This window comes from Neolamprologus multifasciatus, chromosome 7 (genome assembly GCF_963576455.1).
Source record: "Neolamprologus multifasciatus chromosome 7, fNeoMul1.2, whole genome shotgun sequence".
NCBI classification, from domain to species: Eukaryota; Metazoa; Chordata; class Actinopteri; order Cichliformes; family Cichlidae; genus Neolamprologus; species Neolamprologus multifasciatus.
This window is the reverse complement of record NC_140445.1, coordinates 33,743,274-33,765,223: the sequence shown is the minus strand read 5'-3', so window position 1 is coordinate 33,765,223 and position 21,950 is coordinate 33,743,274. Positions and strand designations below refer to the sequence as shown.

General features: G+C 41.6%; 2 protein-coding genes across 8 annotated transcripts in view; both read left to right on the top strand.

Moving 5' to 3' along the window:
- The window catches only part of whrna (whirlin a), a 241,723-nt gene that overhangs the window by 5,806 nt on the left and 213,967 nt on the right, over positions 1-21,950 (top strand). The gene's annotated exons all lie outside the window — the stretch shown is intronic.
- Positions 2,486-21,526, top strand: LOC146514630 (uncharacterized). 3 transcript variants are annotated; one of them, XM_085164927.1, is made up of 5 exons: positions 2,486-3,130; positions 3,234-3,315; positions 3,415-3,477; positions 3,579-3,641; positions 3,753-6,222. In XM_085164927.1, exons 1-5 carry the CDS (start codon positions 3,115-3,117, stop codon positions 4,240-4,242), a joined length of 714 nt encoding a protein of 237 aa, XP_085021053.1. In that variant the 5' UTR covers positions 2,486-3,114; the 3' UTR covers positions 4,243-6,222. The 3 variants fall into 3 exon arrangements, with proteins under 3 accessions (XP_085021053.1, XP_085021052.1, XP_085021051.1); XM_085164926.1 differs by having other exon boundaries at positions 2,488-3,130; positions 3,753-21,526; XM_085164925.1 differs by having other exon boundaries at positions 2,488-3,130; positions 3,222-3,315; positions 3,753-21,526.

The following is a 21,950-nucleotide window of genomic DNA, read 5'->3' as shown; positions in this document are numbered from 1 at the left end:
CTGTTGGAGCGGTGCTGTCTCTCCAGTTTATGTCATTATATTACACAAATTATATTATTTATTTTAAAAAAACAGCTAAATCTCAGAACTCTGGTCTCTGCTTTGATAACTGGCTCTCTTGAGTTAGTATTTCTGTATGAGTTGAAGCCTGGTCTCAGGATTTTCTACAACAATCAAAGCTGATATGTTTGCCTGATACATCGTTGCATCTCTAAACAGTTTTCTCATTAGACTCCTTAAACAACAAACCAAAGCACATCTAATAAACTTTTCTGATGATTAACTGACTGAATCTCTGTGTTTATAGTCCTTTCAAAATCCAACAGCCGCGTCTGTGAAGCTCAGTGAATCTAAGCTTCTGTCATTTCTGACAGATGAAATTTCACCACTGAATAAGCAGCAGTCTGGACGCTCTTGATGAATCCAGCTGTGACAGCAATTCATTTCAGCAGTCTCGTCGCCTTGAACTGAACTCCGGTCGCCCTGAGTATCCAACTTCAAGTCTCAGTTTTAATTTTTGTTTTTAACGCCAAACCAAATGTTATTAAGGTGGACATTGTTGCAGCTCTAAATTCTAATCTTCAAGTCCAGAAATAGTTTTCTGCCACATTTACTAAGTGGTTCGAGCTGAGCGATCTCATTAGCTCTGTTTTCAGCAGGAACAGGCAGCTGTTTTTCCACCGAAGATGCTTTGATTGTCCTCCACACCACAAAAACATTTTTAAAACATGTTGATGTTAATCCCAAAGGCAACCTCTGGCTCTATGAACGGTTACCAAGAGCAATCCCCTCATTTGTAACCCTCCTGGTGACATCATACGAACTCATTAACTTGTAATCCCTTGGGATACATCTGATAATTGCTTATTTTTAAGTTTTGTACTGCAACTATATCCTCTTTAAGATCACATTAATGCGCTAAAGATGCCATTGCACTGAGGTCTCTGAATTAAATTCGGAGCGAAGCATAATAAATGCAAAGTGGGTTAAACATCTGCAGACTCTTCACAGCAGGCAGTCCGGTGCCGTCTGCATGTTGGCACTGCTGAGCTAGACCAACCTCCGTCACAACCCTGGATTGAGCTCCAAGCTATGAATCAATTAATAGTATAACGAGATTTCTATCTGCCTCCCACCATCTAATCGACACACTGACCATTAGCAGTCTGCGGAGCTGCTCCGGGCCACTCGGCTCCCGTTCCTCTAACTTGTGGCCAAGTGTTTGCATGTCAATGTCCCTGGCAGCAGACTATGTGTCGACCCAGTGAATTTAGACAGCGGCCAAGTTTTCATCTCTTATTTAATCCCCTCACTCTCTGGTCCCTTTGCAGGATGGTGATAAAAAAGCAACTGTTCCAAACACAGGAGAGGCACACAGTATTTCTTCAGCTCACTGTAGGCTGAGGGAGACAGGTAAACATATCGAAAAGCAAACTCATCTCTTATCTTTTGTGTTCTTTGCTGGCTCTCTGTTTGTTCTTTGTGCTGCTACATCACCGCTCCTCTTTTGTTTCTTCCTCAAATCCTCCTCAGACTTGAAACCAATTAAATTAACAAAATCAGAGAGCCTGTGGCTGATGGTGAGACAAGACTTGCCTGCCTTATTGTTAACAACGTCTCTGGCCAGGAAAGCAAAATTGATGTCCTTATCCCTGTCCTGTCACATCTTCTGACTACCTGGCACGCGGCAGAGAAGATGATTAATGAAAAGCTAGTGCTGGGTAGATGCATACTTGGTTGCTAACCCTGGCATTGACTCTGGAGACTGAGGCCAAGGCAGGCTTTTAGGAAGAGGACGAGTCGGAAAGAAATTCAGCTGTAAGCTCTTGACACGGGAAACAGGGGAAACGACAATCTACTGCTTTCAGAGGCCACCTCCGAACACGGGTTTGCTAAAGTGTAGTGGATTAAGCCTGTGGAGAACTATACAGGAGGGAAAGGACGGTGTGAATGAGTAATGTGCTGATGATAAAATTAGACGCAGAGGCTTATTTAAAGCCAAGCCTGTTGTTGTGGCGGGATTATTGATGCTATTTCTGGGTCTGACATAGCAGTAAAGGAAAGAACATGCAACAATCTGGATAAGCAAATGAGCAATAGACTTCCACATATTTGCTAATGAATTAAACAGAGTTGCACAGAATGATCTTTAATGATGGGTTTTGACTGCATGACACGTTTGCTAAGAAACAGCTTTTGACTCATCGAACAGAGATGGACAAAAATGATCATTTGTAGCTGTGTTCATTGTTATTCCGCCTAGTAAATGTGTGTATATCTGCTTTGATTTGTACTTGTTAGAAACCTTTCTTTAGCTGGTAGTTGCTCTGCTTTCTTCACCATCTGAAAAAATGACACTGACTCACAGAACATCTGATTCGGTGCGCACGAGTAGTAATACACTTGCACTTTTTTTGCCCCCCCCCCCCCCCCACCCCACACCTCCCACCCCTTCCCACCTAGACAAATGGTAGGGGGGTGTAGTAAGGGTGTTGGCGGGAAATGGGAACTCCAGAGCAGGTGTCTTTTGTCTCTTCGTGGACTCTGGGAAGTAGCATGGGAGTGTTAACCTTAAGGTGTGAAACAGGTGTGTACTGAGGCTAGACTAATTTTATAAATCTGACAATATCTCAGCTTGCTGCGATGCATGCAATTTATTTTAAAAATGGCACAAGTGGGAATTTCTTCTGAATGGGTAATGTCGGCATGTTCACAAGCGTTTTATTTAATCAATCCCCCTAGTTTTAATTTAACTAGTTTTTCACACATCTACGGGGTTTCTTTCCAGGGTTGATGCGATCATTTTATTTAAAAATCGGGATTTCGCAATGTTGAACTAAGAATGAGACAAACCACCTAGGCAAATGGTAGGGGGGTGTAGTAAGGATGTTGGCGGGAAACAGGAACGTCAGAGGACCCCACATTCATCTATTGGAGGACTCTGGGAAGTAGCATGGGAGTGTGAACCTTAAGGTGTGAAACAGTTGTGTACTGGCATTGTTCCTGGAGAAGGTATTTAATTGAGACCTATGCTAGGCTCAGGGTGAACTCTGCATTCGTCGCGACAACACCACTTTCTTTGAGATCATCAAAACTATCATCGTTCTTTATAACATGGACATCTTAAACGGTAAGTAAAACAAAACCTATTATTGTATTTTTAAAAGTGTTATGTTAACATATTATAGGATATTCAAACTATCTTTTTCCTAAAACAAAAGCTTAATTTTCAGGAGTTCGGGAGAACGGCACAGCACCCTTTTCTTTAGAAACGGGGGCTTTTACAGATGGAACAACTTCTCTAACAGGCACAAGGTGTGTACAGAATTACGCGATTTTTAATCGTATGTATGTTTTAAGCTTGCGATTGTTTTAAATTATATAATAACAGAGTTTTTCTTTGATTTGTTCCAGGGTTAACAAACTGAGCAGGAAAACATTCAGACACCGTGACCACAGAGCCCATCCTTACAAAAGGTATGTATACAACGGGGTGTATAATTGTGTATTTTAAAAAAAACAGCAAATGGGTTTAAACAATTCCAAATGTTCTAAAACCGTCCGTTTTACACATACAGAGCCACGCCAGAGAACCTTATGTGCGGAGAACCAGGGCCGTCAGGAATAACGCACACTACAAGGTAAGCATAGGTATATATAAATTAGATAAAAAGAGATAGAGAGGGAGACACGCTTATTCTGTTTGAAATGGGTACATGTATAAATGTTTTAACACATATCTATCTTCACAGACTGCAGCACAGTACCCCTCCTCATAATGATCAGGACACCGTACTCCAGACGTTTTTGGAATGTTTAAACAGTATCGACCTCCCAGAACAACAAAAACCTGGAGCTTTGTGCAACAGTGGAGAATCAGAAGCGATCTTCATCAGCGGTCCTGCAACACCCCCGAGTGAGTGCTTGCCTCGTGATTTCTCTGATGTTTTTGAGTACAGTATATCAGATTTCGATCTTGTTCATATACCCACCACACCAGAATGTGTCAGAAATAGCATTGATTCACACGTAGATTTTGAAGACGACGGTATAACAGACTCTCAAATATCAGCGGCGTATGATGCTTACATGAAGGTTTCAGACGCTCAACCTGCTGAACAGAGTCATATAGCTTCATTAGTTGATAAATTATGTTTGATTGAAGCTAGACTCAATCAATACCACCAAGAAGCACAGATACAAAGGCAACAGTTTATCAAATTCATAAAAAAAAGTGTGTAGTACATTAGACATCATCTGCAGCAAAATTTCAAGTCCCTGACTTTTAAAATCCAGATCATGGACCCTCCAAATAAATTATTTAAGCATAATAACGGAACCTCCACTCCTGTTAGATGTTTTGACTTAGAGACTTTTATGCAGTGGGCTGAAGAAACAGATAACAAATTAGACAATATTATAGCTAGACTTAATAGTGTGCCTGCATCAGCCTCATCTGATACACATCCTCGTCAGACTGTTCCTACGCCTGCTATTGCTGATGGGGCTATTGTTGTTGTTAATAATAGTGGTAGTACATCAGGTGTTGCTCGGACCACTGTTGTTACTGATGCTAACCGTATTGCTGCTGCTGCTGCTGATGTTATTGAGTCTGTTACCGCTTCTACTAGTACTACAGACACACATGCGTGTCCGGGCGCCGCTGCAACACCACACACCCCCTCAGTCATTGTAAATTTCTCACAAAGTGATACTATCGTGATTGAGCCCGTTGTGCAATCTGGATCTGGCAGGCGCTCCCAGCCACACATTAGAGAGATACCTAATTTTAATGCTCGCGAATTGCGTGAGCGCCTTGATTTTAGGGGTATAAGTCTTGATCATCCAGAACAAGTACCTGCGCGAGTGCTTAGCCAATGTGGTAGACCGAGCTGTGGCTGGATCTCAACAGGGCAGTGTTCTAAACGTGGTCCTGCGTGGCCCCTCGCTGGCTTCAGATGTTCAGGCTGTTTTAAACGCTGATGATCGGTATGATCCAGAGCTGTTTCTCGATCGAATTGCACAAGTTATGCAGAGTAATGATGAATCTATCGGTGATGATGAATTAGAGTTTATTGTCACGGTAGCTCAGAACAGTAGTGGTGGGGCTCGCTTAAGACTGGCACAAATCCCTTATGATGAGATTCTCTCAAAGAAAGGCAGACATTTATACACACCAAACAACACACACAACAATTTGTGCTTCTCCCTATGTATAGCACATTCATTAAACTCATCAGCCTCTGAGCTAGAAAAACTCGCTACAGCTAAACGGATGCATGCTGAAGTAGGTCTATGTGACACACAGCAAGTATCATTCACCGATGTCAGTAAATTTGAGAAGCACTTCAACATTAAGATTGTAATTTATTACCACACAGAAGGGCGTAAACGCCTGGAATGTTTTTTCACACATGAAGAGCCAAACACAAACACGTTGATGATGTATCTCCATAATCAACATTACCACCTGATTTTAAACCCGACCGCTTTTCTTGGTGCATCCTATGTGTGTAATTTCTGTTACAGTACATATAATTCACCATTACATCATAGCTGTAAACATAGATGTAACACATGTTATACACTCTGTCAACACCACAGGGGTCCCACAGTGAAATGCAGCGACTGTAACCGCATCTGCAAATCACAACACTGTTACCATCAACACAAATTACCAGAATTAAAACACAACATGATCCCCTGTGATAATATGAAACATTGCATGCACTGTGGCACCACATATAGAGAATCCAAGAAATCGCCACACAGATGTGACCAGCCTAGATGCGAGCACTGCCGCGAGCCTAAATTACCCGGAGACTCCGACCATCAGTGTTTCATACAGCCTGTTGAAAAACAGAAGCCTAGCGATAAATACATTTTATATGATTTCGAGACTAGGTACCACAACGGTAAACACGAGGCTAACTTTGTGTGTGCGTCTGATCTGAAGGGCAATAAGTTCACATTTAACACATTAAAGTGTGTGGAGGCGTTTGTGCAACATTACAGACGCCCAAGGTTTCGTGGGTACACGTTCATAGCACATAATGCATCTGGCTTTGACAACTACATACTCCTCGAGTACTTTGTCAGACAGTGCATAACACCTAGTGTCATAATGAGCGGCAGCCGTGTGATTTTGATGTATGACAGGGACTATGACCAGCGATGGATTGATTCGTTCAGCTTTTTGCCCATGGGCCTTGCCAAAATACCCTCTGCTTTAGGTTTTCAAGACCTGCAGAAGGGCCATTTCCCACACAGGTTTAATACGAGGGATAATGAGCATTATGTGGGCCCGTACCCAGACCCCTCCTTCTACGGCTATGAGCACATGTCTGAAAGCGATAAGGTGCGATTCATGGAATGGTACCAGGTTGCCTCACAGAATCCCTTTGATTTTCAGGCTGAACTCAGGCGTTACTGTGTTAACGATGTTGATGTCCTGCGTAAAGCATGCAGCATTTATCGTGACACGTTACTGGGTTGTACACAAGTTGATCCATTCATGTATACCACCTTGGCTGCATTTAGTATGGGTGTGTATAAAACGCTGTTTCTGCCTAGAGACACGCTCGCTCTCACGTATGACGGGGCATACGTTGAGCAGAATAAGACGTTTTCTAACGTCTCTATCGAATGGCTTCAATACGTGTCCCACACCACCAACAAAGTGGTAAAACATGCTCTCAGAGGAGGCGAACAGAGGGTTGGACCGTATTTTGTGGACGGTTTTGACCCCACAAGTAATACAGCTTATGAATTTGCAGGATGTTTTCACCACGGCTGTGTTAAATGTTACCCCGAGAGTGAAGTTAATCCTGTCAGCAAAGCATCCTATGGACTGCTGCATCGCATGTTTTGTGACAAAGTTGATGCACTGAGATCACAACACAGTGTGAGCGTAATAGTGATGTGGGAATGTGAATGGGCTGCCTTGAAGCAGACAGACCCTGCAGTTGTGGCTTTCATGCACACATACAGAAAGCCAGAACGCATGAATCCCCGAGACGCCCTTTTTGGAGGTCACACAAATGCTATAAAGCTGTACCACAAGACTGGTTGTGATGAAAAAATATTTTACTACGACTTCACCAGTCTCTATCCCACAGTGCAGTCTAAAAAAGACTATCCTGTAGGACACCCTCAAGTCATTTACACCAACTTTGACAAGCTAGAAAATTATTTTGGCTTTGTTAAATGCACAGTGCTCCCCCCTAAGGGTCTTTTTCACCCCGTCCTTCCCTACAGGTGCCACGGAAAACTGATGTTTCCACTCTGCAGCATGTGTGCTGAAGACCAAAACCAGCATACTGCATGTGGGCACAGGGACAGTGAGCGGGTGTTGAAAGGCACATGGGTCTCATTTGAGCTTGAAAAAGCTGTTGAGAAGGGATACAAGGTTCTTGCTATTGATGAGGTGTGGCATTTCCCCAATAAGACCGACACATTGTTTAAAGACTATGTGAAAGCCTTCCTAAAACTCAAACAGGAGGCCTCGGGGTATCCTGAACACGTCAAGACATCTGACGAACAGAAGAAGTACATAGACGAGTATTATGAGAAGGAGGGAATAATGCTAGACCCATCCAAGATTTGTGTAAATAAAGCTGTTCGTAACTGTAACAAGCTGTTGCTAAACTCGTTATGGGGTCGTTTCAGCATGAGGTCAAATATGGCATCATCTGAGCTCATTACAGACCCTTCCAGATTTAGCCAGCTAATGTTTAGCGACCAGTACGATGTGCGTCAGTTTTGTTTCATCTCTGACGACGTCGCAATGGTGCAGTGGCGGCATGCTGATGGTAGAGCTTCCCGTGTGAAGGACGTTAATGTCTTTGTCGGGGCCATGACCACTGCACACGCCAGACTCATGCTGTATGATTTGCTAGACAACTTGCAGCAGCGCGTGCTGTATTGTGACACGGACAGTGTCATTTTCACGGCACGCCCTGGCGAGTGGATGCCTCCTCTAGGTCCGTTTCTGGGGGATCTCACAAGCGAATTAGACTGTGGAGAGGGTGGTGTGGAGGATTACATAGCGGAATTTGTTTCCGGTGGGCCAAAATGCTACGCGTATCACACATCGCTGGGCAAGACCCAGGTCAAATGTAAAGGCGTGACACTGAACGCACTAAACTCAAAAGTTGTCACCCACGAATCCTTGAAAGGTTTAGTCCACAAGTTTGTAACCAATCAGACATCAGACGCCCACCTAGTTGCCGTGTCTGATAGCATCAGACGCGATAAAAAGAAACTTCATTTGAAGAATAAAACCATTGTGAAAAAAGTTAAAGTTGTTTACAATAAGCGCCGGGCGTCAAACAGGGGTTTCAAAACAGGGGTTTGACGCCCGGTTGCAGCACCCGTTCAGTATGGTGGTCAGCGGTCCCAGTAACTGCGGCAAGACTTTTTTTGTTAAAAGCATAATTGAAAATTCCTCCAGGATTATATCATGCAGCATTGACAATATTGTATATATATACTCATGCTGGCAGCCATTATATGACCAGCTTCTTAAGATAAGAGACATAAACTTTGTTAACGGTATACCCGAATCTCTTGCTGATGACACCCTTCTTTCTGCAGAAAAGAACAATTTGTTAATTATAGACGATGTAATGAACGATGCAGCTAACAATTTAGAAGTACAAAATGTGTTCACAAAGTATGTGCATCATAGGAATTTGAGTTGTATATATCTAGTTCAGAATTTGTTTATTCAAGGAAAATCCAGTAGAACCATTTCCTTGAACACTAACTACCTAATATTGTTTAAAAATCCGAGAGATAAATATCAGGTTATGCTTTTAGGTAGGCAAATGTTTCCGGGTAATACTAAATATTTTATAGAAGCGTTTAATGATGCCACATCCACAACATACGGGTATCTTTTAATAGACTATAAAGCTAAGACCCCGGACTATTTAAGACTCAGAACAAATTTACTATCAGAGCGTCCGGTTGTTTACATTCCAAAACAAAAATCAGCAAAGAGGTGAAAGGATGTCATCACGCATGCGGAGGAATCTGTCTCTGTTGGAGATGATATACAGGGCTCCTCCTACTCTACGCAGAGTTATTATTAGTAATTCAAACTTAGATTTTATCAATGCGCTGTGTGAGATAGCCTTTAATGTATTGCATGGTAACATTCCACTGACCAATCAGCAGTACAAACAGCTGAAAAAGAAAAAATCAATAATCAGACTGATTGCAGACAAAAAAATAAAAACTTTGAAAAAGAGAAAGACAATCAACCAATCTGGAGGGTTTTTACTACCGCTATTAGGGGCTGCAATCCCTTTCATAACCAGTCTGATAGCAAACAGGTGAAAATGGAACATGTACAAAAGATGTTTTTGGTACCCCAACACCAGTTGGACTTAATAAAGCAACAGCAGCAGCAGCAGCAGCAGCAAACAGGCAGCATCAGACAACAGTCTCAGAACGAGTTGGACAAGGAGATGTTACAAGTGTTACAAGATTCTGACATAGATGTGTATGAGAAGGCTAAAAAATACAGCGATATTCTCCAAAGATACCTTACCCTTGTGAGACAAGGTGCCCGTGAAAAGAATGTATTGTCTTTATCATTACCTGAACAATTTAACAGGGATGTGCAACCCCAGTCGGCGGACACATCGCCTGTTCATGGTGATGCAGGGGTGAGGGATCTTGTTGCGGAGAATGTTTTAACACACATACCTAAAAGGAGTAGGAGGAATTCAGAACTTATTCTATCAGCGGTGAGCCGTTCGCCACACTTGATCTCTTACAACGACAAAGGCGAAATTGTTGTTGATAAACACACCATCCCTGGTTCACACATTTATGATCTAATTAAAGGCGTCACAACCACACACACACCCTCTGAGGGTTTGAGACCTATCGGCTGGACAGAGTTTTTAAAAGCTGTCTCAGATTTAAACGTACCATTATCAGCCATATCTAACACAGGCATACGTAAGACCGTCGCCATGTATAAAACCGATCACACACTGTCTGAAGACCCTGGTTTTTTAAAACACACACCAAAAAAGATCACCCCTGGCGGACCGCTGCGACATAGTACACTAAAAAAAATAAAGAATAAAAAAAACTAATTAAAGGGGGGTCCTGTAGAGTGGTTGGATTTTTGAATTCAGGTTTTTTCTTATTGCACCTGAAATTGTTTTTCTGCTAAAAATATTTGCTGTTTGGTGTTTTTCTACTGTAATGTTTTTTTTCACTTATTGCTGGTAAATTGTTTTGTTTTGTTTTATTTTATTACTGTTAAATATATGTTTTTCTTTTTTATTACTGGTTAATGTTTGATTTCTTTTATTTATGTTTAAACAATGTATGTTGTGAATCTATATATTTATATACGAGATTTGATAATAAATACCATTGACTCGATTATCATGCTCTAATGTTGTTTTTATTATTCTCATTAGTACATGTCAGTATCCGCATTGCACACACACGTAATCACTGCATACAGCAACAGGTTGTATGTTGTTGACAAATCGACACACCATAGCATCATTACAAATTAAATCAGACCCATACATGTTAAGCAGACGCTCATAAGATACACCATTTTGCACATGATATAAAAAAAATACACAATGTTGACCGCATGTGATGGAGAAGTCGTTCTGCACTTGTTTTCCTGAATATAAAACAGTGGAACAGTTTTTTAGAAGAAACATCTTTATTGCTGGGGGAAAACTGTCTAACGAGTGACCAAAACTATCAAAAAAATAACCGCGTCTGTCTCTCGAAATATAAACAGCAAGCCAATGTTCCCCGGGCATCGTAGAAGGGTGGGTGTTTACAATACCCATAGCAGGGAGTCTTTGAAGCCGTTCAGTGGTTAGCTGATCATAGGCTAACACGCCTAGGAAATGTGTGTTTTTATTGATAATGCTGCCGATCACGGCTGATAGTTCTATAGTGTTCATGACCGTTTTTGTCTCAATAGTAGTCCAAGAGCACCTGTCTCATGTTAGATATTTCAATGACTGAATCAAATACCGAATAACACAAGAGGTTCACTGTACGGGGTAGTGGATTTCTGAAACGGGTTTCCAATCTCACGTTCCCAGTTTTAATTAACGACACATTCCCTGAATGTCCTTCGTCAGCTTCCAGATTGAAACAGAATAAAGTGTAGCCGTTACCAAAGTCAGCACGTGTAATAGCTAAGGATCTGTCCTTTAAATGTCTTCCTGTGGTTTGTATCAGCTGGTAAAATTCTCTGGTATAGTGTTTTCTCTGGAAATTTGGCTGGAATGGTTTAGCAGGATAAGCCTGACTATCAGCATATAAAGACATAAATTCTATATCGCAGTTTTCAAAATGAAATGGATTACGCTGGTAGGAGCCGGTGTATGCTTCATTGTCTATAAATGCAATGATCACAAATTTAGGTATCCTACCCATAAATAAATTGTCATTTGTTGATATTCTAGCCCCTGCAGGTATGGAGAAGGTCTTTATAGACACTCTGTCTACCGTGTATTTTGCGTTTGCATGGTGCAATGCCTTGCTGTGTGCAAGTCTGACGGTCGGTGATACACTAACTTTCTTGACAAAGAGACTGGCTGAGACAATTTTAACTCTGTATGCATTGGCATCCGCTGTCATGAGAGCAAATTCGTCTTTAGAGCGCACAAATTTCAGTGACAGGTCGATTCCATTAAGTAACAGTTTTTCTTGAAAAAACAGGTCTGCATGTACTGGTGCAATCAATTCAACAATACTGCTATTTGCTGTGTAGCCACCTCTGGTCACCAGGCCCTGGTTCTCTCCTTCTATAGATGTGTCATTCATGTGTGATGATGTATCCTTACAGAATAACCCGGTGCTGAACTGTGTGTCTAAAGTGTCCTTATTATAATTGATAAGACATTCTATCACACCTCTGTATGGATATGTGTTGGATGATTGACTAATGAGCCGGTCTCCCAAATTAACATCAACTTGACTAAATATGCTGCATCCAGGATAATTAATAAATCCTACATTAGCGTCCCTAGCCAGGTTTGAGCCATCAGCGTTTGTGATTCTCACACGTGTGTAGATATATGAGTCATTTAGATCCAGGTAATCTTCACCGGACGATGAGATGTAAAACTCGATCGGCCCTCCATCAGTGATTGCAGATACAGGTGGGATTTCGATAAATGTACTTTTCTCAATGCTAGTCTGTGTGTAGGGAACAGTAAACAGGTCCAACTCTGTTTTTACACATTCTCCAGAATGACTGTGTAACAGTGCCATTTAGAATATGTCAAACGCTGCAGTTTTAGAACGACTGGTTCTGGGTCTTTTCACTCTGCGTGGCGGTGTCCGTTTGCTAGCTCTCCTGCTAGGTTTTGTGGTTTTACGCTTTTTAGACAACGGCTGCCCTGGGGGTGGGGTCTTAGATGGTCTGGGCGTATACACATACAATCCGCTACCGTCCTGCTTAGTGGTTGAGGGTCTGGTTATGTTTGTTATGACATCAGACACTATGCCCGATGCAGCTGTTTTTAGGTGTGGTTTGACTATGCTAACTCCTTTTTTAAACAGTGGTACAGCAAATCTAAACAAGCTGCGGAACAACCCACCCAGCCCTGACCCATATTGCGTACTGGTCCCAACATACCCTCCGAGCTCTCCACCAGCCTGTGATAAGTAGTATTTTACATATTTTGAGTCATCAGTGTTGTAGACGGCCATCCTTTTTTTTTCAAAAATGGTGGGTTATCGGTCGGAAGTGTAACTTGACAAACACCTTGCCGTATAAAAAGGGTATGTGTTGATTTCGATCGTCTTTCAAATCAATTTCTATGTCGTCGATCAATGTCTTTGACACAGGTGTGTAGTGTGGGCTGTCAAATTGTAGAATAGGCAAGCGGCGGTCATCGTCCGTGATATTTATACCTCTTAATAGCCTCGCGTGGGCGTCACCCACAAGCTGGTAATCAACGATATCTGCATAAATAAAGATGTTATATTTTCCCCCGTATATGTCTGCGGGGTGCGGGGCATATGTGTTTTTATAATGAAGTACAAACGGCTCTCCTGTTTTGAATCCTAGGATTTCCGCCAGTCTCCCTCTAAATGTGAGAATAGTCCCCCTAGGTCCCATAACACAGGCATGGTTAGTAACTGTGTTGTATTGCATTTTAAGGTCTCCAGTGGTTTGGTACTGCTGACATTTTAAATTAAATTCTTTTATTATCTGTTCCACAGATGCATAATGACCCACAGACAGTTCGATCATGGTTACGGCGATGGTTCCATCTTTGACTAGGTCATGAATTTCCACTTGCGAATCTGATTGTGGAAAAGACATCCATATGCGTGGGTACTGTATCTCTATAACAGCAACCTCATACGGCTGATCCAAAACGATAGGTTTTGCTAGCTTTGTTCTAAAATTAGATATCTTATTACCCGGGTAAACATGCGCCGAAGCATTCGAGAAGAGGCTTACATAGAAGCCTGCATTGTTGTTGTTCTTTTTATTCATGCTTTCTCCGTCTATGCTCAGTGTTGAATGAATGTGTGTAGAGCTGCGTCATCTGAGTTAATTACGCCTCAACGATGTCTTTTTCTGGAATCCACGAATTAAAGCTGTCGGGCCATCCTAGCCATTTCACTAGCACATGCTTTTTCCGACCCACTTTTTTTCTTGCCAATATGTTTTCAATTTTAAATGTTTTGTTTTCATCAACAACCACACGTTGTATCTCAGGCTCATAAAATGACCCTTTCAATACCTCTCCTGCTAGATCCGCTAGTCTGTACACTGGGGGCTGTCTCCCTATACGTTCCTTGACTGTGAAAATCTCATCGGTGTAGGTCTGCTCGTATCCTTTTCGAAACTTTCCTCTCAGTTTTGATATTCGTACAGTGTCGCCAATATTAAATTTAAAGCACAGTTCCCTCTGAGGCCTCGTTTTGTACAGCGCGTTAAAGACCGACTTCTCATTATCCTTATTCACCTCTGCCGGAGCCATTTGGATAGATCTGTGATAAGCATTGTTATATGCTTGTGTGAGATCTGGTATGACATCTACATATCTCCGGGAGTTGGCTGATGTTAAGTACTTCCACATTCTACCCTTGAAGCTACGATTGAATCTCTCGACAATACTGCATTTAACCTCGCTAGCTGTTGAGAAATGCTTGATATTATATCGCTTCATTAGCTGTTTAAAGGTTGTATTATAAAACTCTTTGCCTTCATCTGTTTGTAGTTTCACAGGGATCCTACCCTCACTAAGTATATCCTCAAAAGCAACTGATACAACATTCGCTGTCTTGTTTGTTAGGCATCTAACCCATGCGTATTTTGAGAATACATCTATACATGTTAGCAGATATCTCACATTATCATTATCTGCCACATATTCACACATGTCAACCAGATCGGCTTGAAACTGTTTGTCGACCCCTGTCACCAATACTCTATTTCTGGGGAAATGGATCCTCACAGGTTTATGGAGTGTGTAAGTGTCGTCTTGTTCTAAATAATGTTTGACCTGAGATATTGGAGGTGTTACACCTGATGCCTCCCCTGCCGCTATACGTAGCTTATTTAAACTGGCCAACCCCGCAGGATGGGCTGGATCATGATATATTTTATGCAATGTGCTTTCCATGACTGTGCAAACCACAAATGACTAAGAAGTTGGTGTTAACACGTCTTTTTATTTAATTTTCACACAGACACAATCACAGACAATGGATACTTGAACAGCACACATTAAACCAGGTGTCTCCCAGCCCAGTAGTTTCCAATCATGCGGAGCATGGCTGGTTTAACACGTCGGGCGCAAGTACTTGCTTCTAGCAGGTCCACAATGTTGTCATTAATGGCGCATACTATATTTCGCTCTGATCTCAGTTCACACATGAGGTGTTCTGCAACTCTGCGGATTTGTGTTCCAGTCCCATCTGCGGTGTATGAGCGTACAAACAGCCGGATGGCTGGGATGAATCGGTCAGTCTTGAGCCTTATCATCACATCGTCATAGTAGGTGTCGAAGAAATACTCAGACAATTCCTGCAAGCAGCTGTGTTGCACCTGACTGGGGTGGCCTGTTTGGCATCCGTAACATGTCTCTTGTAGAAACTCATTCAGCGCCAACATCAACAGGTGGAGAGTTGCGAGTTTGATGTCGATTACAGTTTCCTCTCACAGGTCTGATATGAGGGGGTCCTGCGAGCATGATGGTGAGGGTGGTGGAGTCTGGGGGGTCGGGATTAGCAGTCCTATTGATGGTGACTCTGACAGGTCCCACGACAGCGTGTCATTCTCTGTAAAATGAAAACCACAAGCTCTTAATTTGTCACATAGATACACACACAACCCCACACACACACACCCGCACATTAAACCTACCAGTTTATTGTTTAGTTGTCGGAAGGTCTTATGATTTTAGGTTTGCACAGGGTAGCAGGCAAACCAGTCTTCGGACAACTCGCCAGATCGTCAAAAACAAGGCGTTTTCTAATACTCTCGTACGCAGTGTTGAGTCTGTCCCTCTTGATCGCGTCGTCAATCTGGCTAAACAGACGCGACAAACCTCTCCAGTCGCACCACTGTATAAAAAACAAGTCCTTAAACCATCTTGTGCGCTCTTCGAGGTTTAGAGGGTAAGGATTTAACCTCCAGTTTTCAAGCCCTCTGGAAGCAATAAGACTATCCCTGTCATCACATGCACTGAGAAAAATAAAGTCTTCAGGGTTGCGATTGAAACGATCAGCCTCAACCCTGTAAAGCTCAGGGCCTGATGCACTGTTCCACTGGGAAACATACAGCACCTCTGGGAAGCCCACATTGTCCAGGTCCGCACACACTACGGTCCGGAAGAGCTTCCAGTTTTTGGTAGAGATGCTTTGGGGTTCCCCCCAAAACAATCCCTCGCCACAATCTACACTAAGCACAACTGTCCCTTCAGTATATTTAATGGTATACACATACCCTTCAGCGCCGCGATATTCTAACTTAAATACAGTCCCATCTACGGCATTTTCACAGCGTTGCTTTTTACGTTGAGGACCCCGGCCGCATACTCCTGTAGACATACCTAGAGCGAAAAAAAGTGCCATTGTATTACTACTCGCACGTTTAAACACAGGATCCAAAAAGGCCACTCCATTGATTTATTGGCTGCCATTAACAACAGTTAGGTGGATGAATGGTTGGATGATTATTTTTTTCTATACCTGAAATGAAATGGAAAACAAAAAGTAAATACAATTATAGACTAAATTAAAATGGCAGTGGTAACATTTTTTTTAATGATTTGAATCAACCAGGCCACCACATGTTCAGGTTCAGTCATTAATGCATCCATCATGCAGGTCTTTTAATTGCCTTTAAGGTAATAAACACAAGAACTGAATGTAAGTAAAGTTTATTATCTGGAACAGACTGGGAACCTTTCAAGGGCGTACCCTCTCTCTGGCTCTGTGACAACTGGGGGAGCAGCCCACCCACCAGCAGCATTGAACTGGATAATTAATGAATGGGCCACGGCCCCCTGGTGGGGTGTGAAGGTACTGGAACCTGAACTCATCTTGTATCTTACCAATAGAGGGAACTGAAAAAAGAGCAGTAGCTGTCAGGTGGCAAAATGAAAGATGTTAAAGGAGAATTAGCCAAGTTTTTTACACAAAATCTAAAAGCAAGGTAAAATGTAAAAGCAAATAAAATTAATGAGTTAAAAACCTAAAAATTGCTCATATGAAGTAGAATAGCCTAATAAAAATAAAGTACAATGAAAAGTCAAAATAAGATTGAAATGATAAAAAAGAAGGTAGGGGCGATCGTGGCTCAAGAGTTGGGAGTTCGCCTTGTAATCGGAAGGTTGCCAGTTTGAGCCCCGGCTCCGACAGTCTCGGTTGTTGTGTCCTTGGGCAAGACACTTGACCCGTTGCCTACTGGTGGTGGTCAGAGGGCCCGGTGGCGCCAGTGTCCGGCAGCCTCGCCTCTATCAGAGCGCCCCAGGGCAGCTGTGGCTACAATGTAGCTTGCCATCACCAGTGTGTGAATGTGTGTGTGAATGGGTGGATGACTGAATGTAGTGTAAAGTGCTTTGGGGTCCTTAGGGACTAGTAAAGCGTTATACAAATACAGGCCATTTACCATTTACAGTTTAATAAAAAAGAAGCTCAATAAATAAAATAATTGAATGTCATGTAAAAAGCTGAATGAATATATATATATATATATATATATATATATATATTAGGGGTGCAACGATACACAAAATTCACGGTTCGGTTTGGTTCGATACTTTGGTGTCACGGTTCAATATTTTTTCGATACAAAAAAAAATGTTCATGCCTTTTTAATTTGTCATTTATTAAATTTTTACGGCACATTCTGCACCAAATCTCTGTGCGTTCATCATTTGTTTGAAGCCAGCTCACCTCCTGCAACCACTTTTCCGAGAATACGCGCTTCTTTTGTGGTTCGGACTCCTTCTGACATTTCTTTGAAGGTGGAGGAACATCACAGTAATTGCTTAAAGGAGCTTCTTTGACATCTTTAACAGTTCTAAAATGTCTGTCCTCCTCCAGAAAATCTTATGTACGCAAACACGTGTTGCAACTTCTTATCTTGTGCGCGTTTTTTATTTTGACAGCGAATGCGCACCTGCGGACCACTTATGTGCAGCCCTGGTTATTTAGCTCGTCATATTGCAGCCACAGAAATTCTTTTGTCCATGAAACCATAAAGCTGCACTTTCTTTTTGCCTTATAGTCTGATTTGTCATAACTTTTCCGTTTTGTGGTAAGCTTTTCTTTGGCTGTCACTTCTTCACGCTGACCTGTCTTATTTGGCTCAGCAGAACTAAAATATATATCCTGCTGCTTTTACACACGCACTCACATAACGCTCAGCGATTCTCTGCACGATCAACCTCTCACATGTTTAAACTTGCTGCGGGAGATTTCACTTGTCATGTTTGCATAGTAAGTTAACGATTGATAAGATGATGTCAGAGGAATTGGTGCGCAAATTATCATCACTCACCAATCAGTGCTGTCGCTCTCTATACACAGTTGAGCGATTGCAAAGTGAAAGCCAATAACAAGCGCAAATTCAAACGCGATTTCAATATGTCACATATTGACAGTGGCTCACCGATGCCAATGACATAATTACCCAGCTACATTTCCGAAAGAATGCAAAAGCATTGACATATATTTTTTCTTCCTACGATAGGCCGACGGGCAGGGCAGAGATAGATTTTGGTAGCCCGACTGGAAAAATCGCTAGCCCCGGGATGTCGGGCTAGCAATTTTGCGAGCCCTGTATCTGATTGAGGAATCACTCATCTTTGGAAAAGAGAGTTTATTACAGAGAAATGGCTCTTTCCAAAATAAAAGCTATACTATACGCTTCTTCTGGGCTATATTCTCAGCAGCATATTAAACATATCAGGTCCCCATAAGGAGAATCATGTGCTAACGGCTGTCTAAATGACTCGGGTAAAGTTTGTAGCATGCGTGCTTGTTGTTTTTGTCTGCTTCCACTTGTCTTTGCACTAGGATGATGTCGGAGTAAATGTGCAGTCATATTCGTTGTGTTCCCACTAGTGCTGTCAGCGTTAATCTGAAATGAGGTTAACGCCACAACACGGCAAATCTCCGTTAACGAGCTACCACGGATCGCCTCGTACACGAGCTAACTGCGCTAACACACTAGTTCCCACCCATGTAATTGAGCATTGCGTGGCACATCCCACATACTGTTTTACTTTAGTCCATGACGCGCTTACCTTCAGGGTCATACTTCACATGAAAACCAAAATAGTTCCAAACGCCAGATCTGAATGAGGGTGGGGGAGGTTCAATTTGCCATGTTGCAAGGAGAGCTTAACTTCTGTCTTGCTAGCTTGCCCTGCGCTCAGTGAATCTGCGTTCGACTACTCCGCCTAGGCTGCACTGTCGAGCGCAGATCCACTGAGCGCTCAACACAGACAGCACCGTCAGAAGGAAAGTTGATAAAATAAATTAAAAATGTTGTATTGTTCATACATGTGCGTACCAAATCGAAAGCACTGTATCGAACGGTTCAATATCGATACGAGTATTGTACACACACACACACACACACACACACACACACTGGATGGTTTATAACATAGCAGCCGGTCAGAAATGTTTTTTGACCGTTTCTTTCTTTTTTTTCTCATAGTTTGACAATCAGGAGCCTGCATAAAGATCTGACAACTGCTGCATTATGAGCCATTTTCACGGTCTCAGCGAGCTCTCGAGAAGCAACGTTCTGAATTAGCTGCAGCTGTCTCATCATCTCTTTAGAGAAGCCCGTAAATGCTCATTACAATAGTCGAGTTGACTTAAGATGGACAAGCTTTTTGAGGTCATGCTGAGACACAAGTAATTTAATCCTTAACAATTCAAGGACTGAAGGCTGACTGCAAAGCGGAGACTAGACATTCAAACAATCATGAAACATCTATACGCAGTAAATGTAAAAATCAATAAATAAATGCTTAGCCAGAGGTTGTTTGGTTTCCCCAATGTATAAATCCTGGCAAGCCTCCTGGCACTTAACAGCGTACACTATATTACTCTCTTTGTGCCGGACAACTGGATCCTTGGGGTGGACAAATTTTTGGCAGAGCGTGTTTTTGGGATGTGAACGCCAAAGCAGGGCACTTAACTTGTAACTGAACACTATGACATACATATAATACTTATATATTAGTCTGGATGTGACAATAAATATTAATCTTTTTTTCCGAGGAGGAGATATGAGATGAAAGCGCCCGCCGATGTCTTCAGCACAGAGACAGACCAGGGGCTGAATCATCTGCCAAGCTGCCAAGAATCCCTGCTCAGAGTTTCACTATGAGGGCGGGAAAAAAGCAGAAAAATGATAAGAGAGAAAATAATTCTGACCCAGCCTGACAGGAAAAAAGTGGGAGTATGTGACGGATAGACCAGTTGTGCACGTGTTCCCAACAACGACACAGCGAAAAGAGTTTGTTTAAAAAGTCTTTCACCACCACTGTTTGCAGTTCAGAACTCTGAACGTAGGTTGTTACAGCTGGTTAAGAGCTGTCTGGAATAAACAAGTTTGAGTGCCTTTAGGCTTGGCCTCTGGTCTTGTGTTTACATACTTGTGTTCCTTCATTTCGAATCACACTGACACCAGATTTGCCTACTGCATCGGCAGAGTTCAGAGTGCATCTTGATGCCTTAAGGCATCCTAAAGGTCCACATTTGTGCTGTTTACTAAAGAGCAGAGGCCACAAATGTTGAGCTCACAGCTAAGGAAAGAAAAATTCCTCCTCTTTCCTTATTCCCAGCTGAACTGCAGCTAACATAGTCATGAGCAAGATAATTAACACCTAATGGATTAAGTGACCCAGAGTTAAAGAATTCATTGCTGTATGTTGCTGAAAATGATTAATGAAAATGATGAAAGCATGCATACCTAACGAGCCTTTCAGGATGCACAAAACTCTAAAACCAAACCAGTTTACAAGTTGCTTTTGGCCTTTTTCTGCATACACGTTTCCATTATTACAGACTTTAAAAGTCTATTGCCTTACATAAGCACTTTGCTGGGGTGTTGGACAGCATTTTCTTTCACAAGAGGCTCATTTACTGGTGAAAATGCACACTCCTACAAGTAATTCATATTTACAATATACAACTCTGTGTACTTGATATGACTTGTATGAAAGGTGCACTGTTAAATGGTCTGTATGAATGCAGTAGCCTGTAGACAATGCCACATCTGTTTTATGTCTTACTGAACTTTTCATGGTGAAGCGAGGGGAACTTTAGCTGTAAAGATTTTTCTGGTTATGTAAGTAATCATTTAAAAAGAAAACTTGACCCATAAGGCTTTAGCCAGAGCTTTATTATTTTTAGATCGTTATTAACACTGGCAATATTCATGAGAATTGATTTTTCTCTGCTGCAAAGACAAAAAAAAAAAAAAAAAAAACATTGGCAAGAAAGTAAAGTCTTTTTCAGTATGAATTAGTTACTGGGACAGGAGAAGTGAGAAACGTTTGCATTTCATTCATCTCAAAGTTTTTCCAGTAAGAGTACAGTGTATGAGCCATTTATATTCCTTAAATACTACATGCACAAGTGAAGTTTGAGATTTTGGGGGCAATTTTTGGCTTCCATGACACAAAAATGGCCAAAATATTTTGGGCAAATTGGTCCACCTTAACTGAGATAATGCATCACTTGCATATTTATAGACTAATTTTCACAAACTGGTAATACAAAATATACGTTTTATAAGTAAACAACTGGGAAAGTTTCATGGTGATATCTGTTAATTAAGTATTTTAACCAGTGAATAAAGGTTATAAATAAATAAAAATGTAGGAAAGTTTTACAATTCGTATTTTTAGAGGATGGTTTCTTATTTTTTTTCTCAAACTCTGAAAATGTTCACTTCAGTAGTGCTTACATACACCAAACCTACAAGTTTTGATTAATTTTTGTTTTCATGCTTAAGATTTTTACAGAGTTTGTTTATGTAGTTTTATTTGAAGAACATTTTGACTCCCAAAGGGGGAAAAAACAAAACAAAACCAACCCTGAAACAAGCTATTTTGAACTCAGATTGTCTTGGTATTCAAATTTCTCTTGTGGGAATTATGCAAATGATTGCATATTTCAATAGCTAAATGCCTCATTAACTTGAATATAATATTTCTAACAACTTATAAATATGTTTTTAATGTAAGTACCAAATATTTGTTGACTATTCCCCTGCAGGAAAGACACTGTGGGGAAACAGTCGGTAAATGAACATGAATGTCAACTATTTCGCATTTTGACAGCTTTCAGCCAGTGTCTGATTCAGTCTGTTATACGGTTGGTGCCCCAGTTAAAAAATCATTTTCATGTGAATGCAATGCAGTCCTGTGATTGCTTGAAACTTTTATATT

What these genes read in the sequence shown, in the direction of transcription:
- LOC146514630 (XM_085164926.1), top strand. Translation starts at nt 5,030, where the DNA reads ATGCAGAGTAATGATGAATCTATCGGTGATGATGAATTAGAGTTTATT.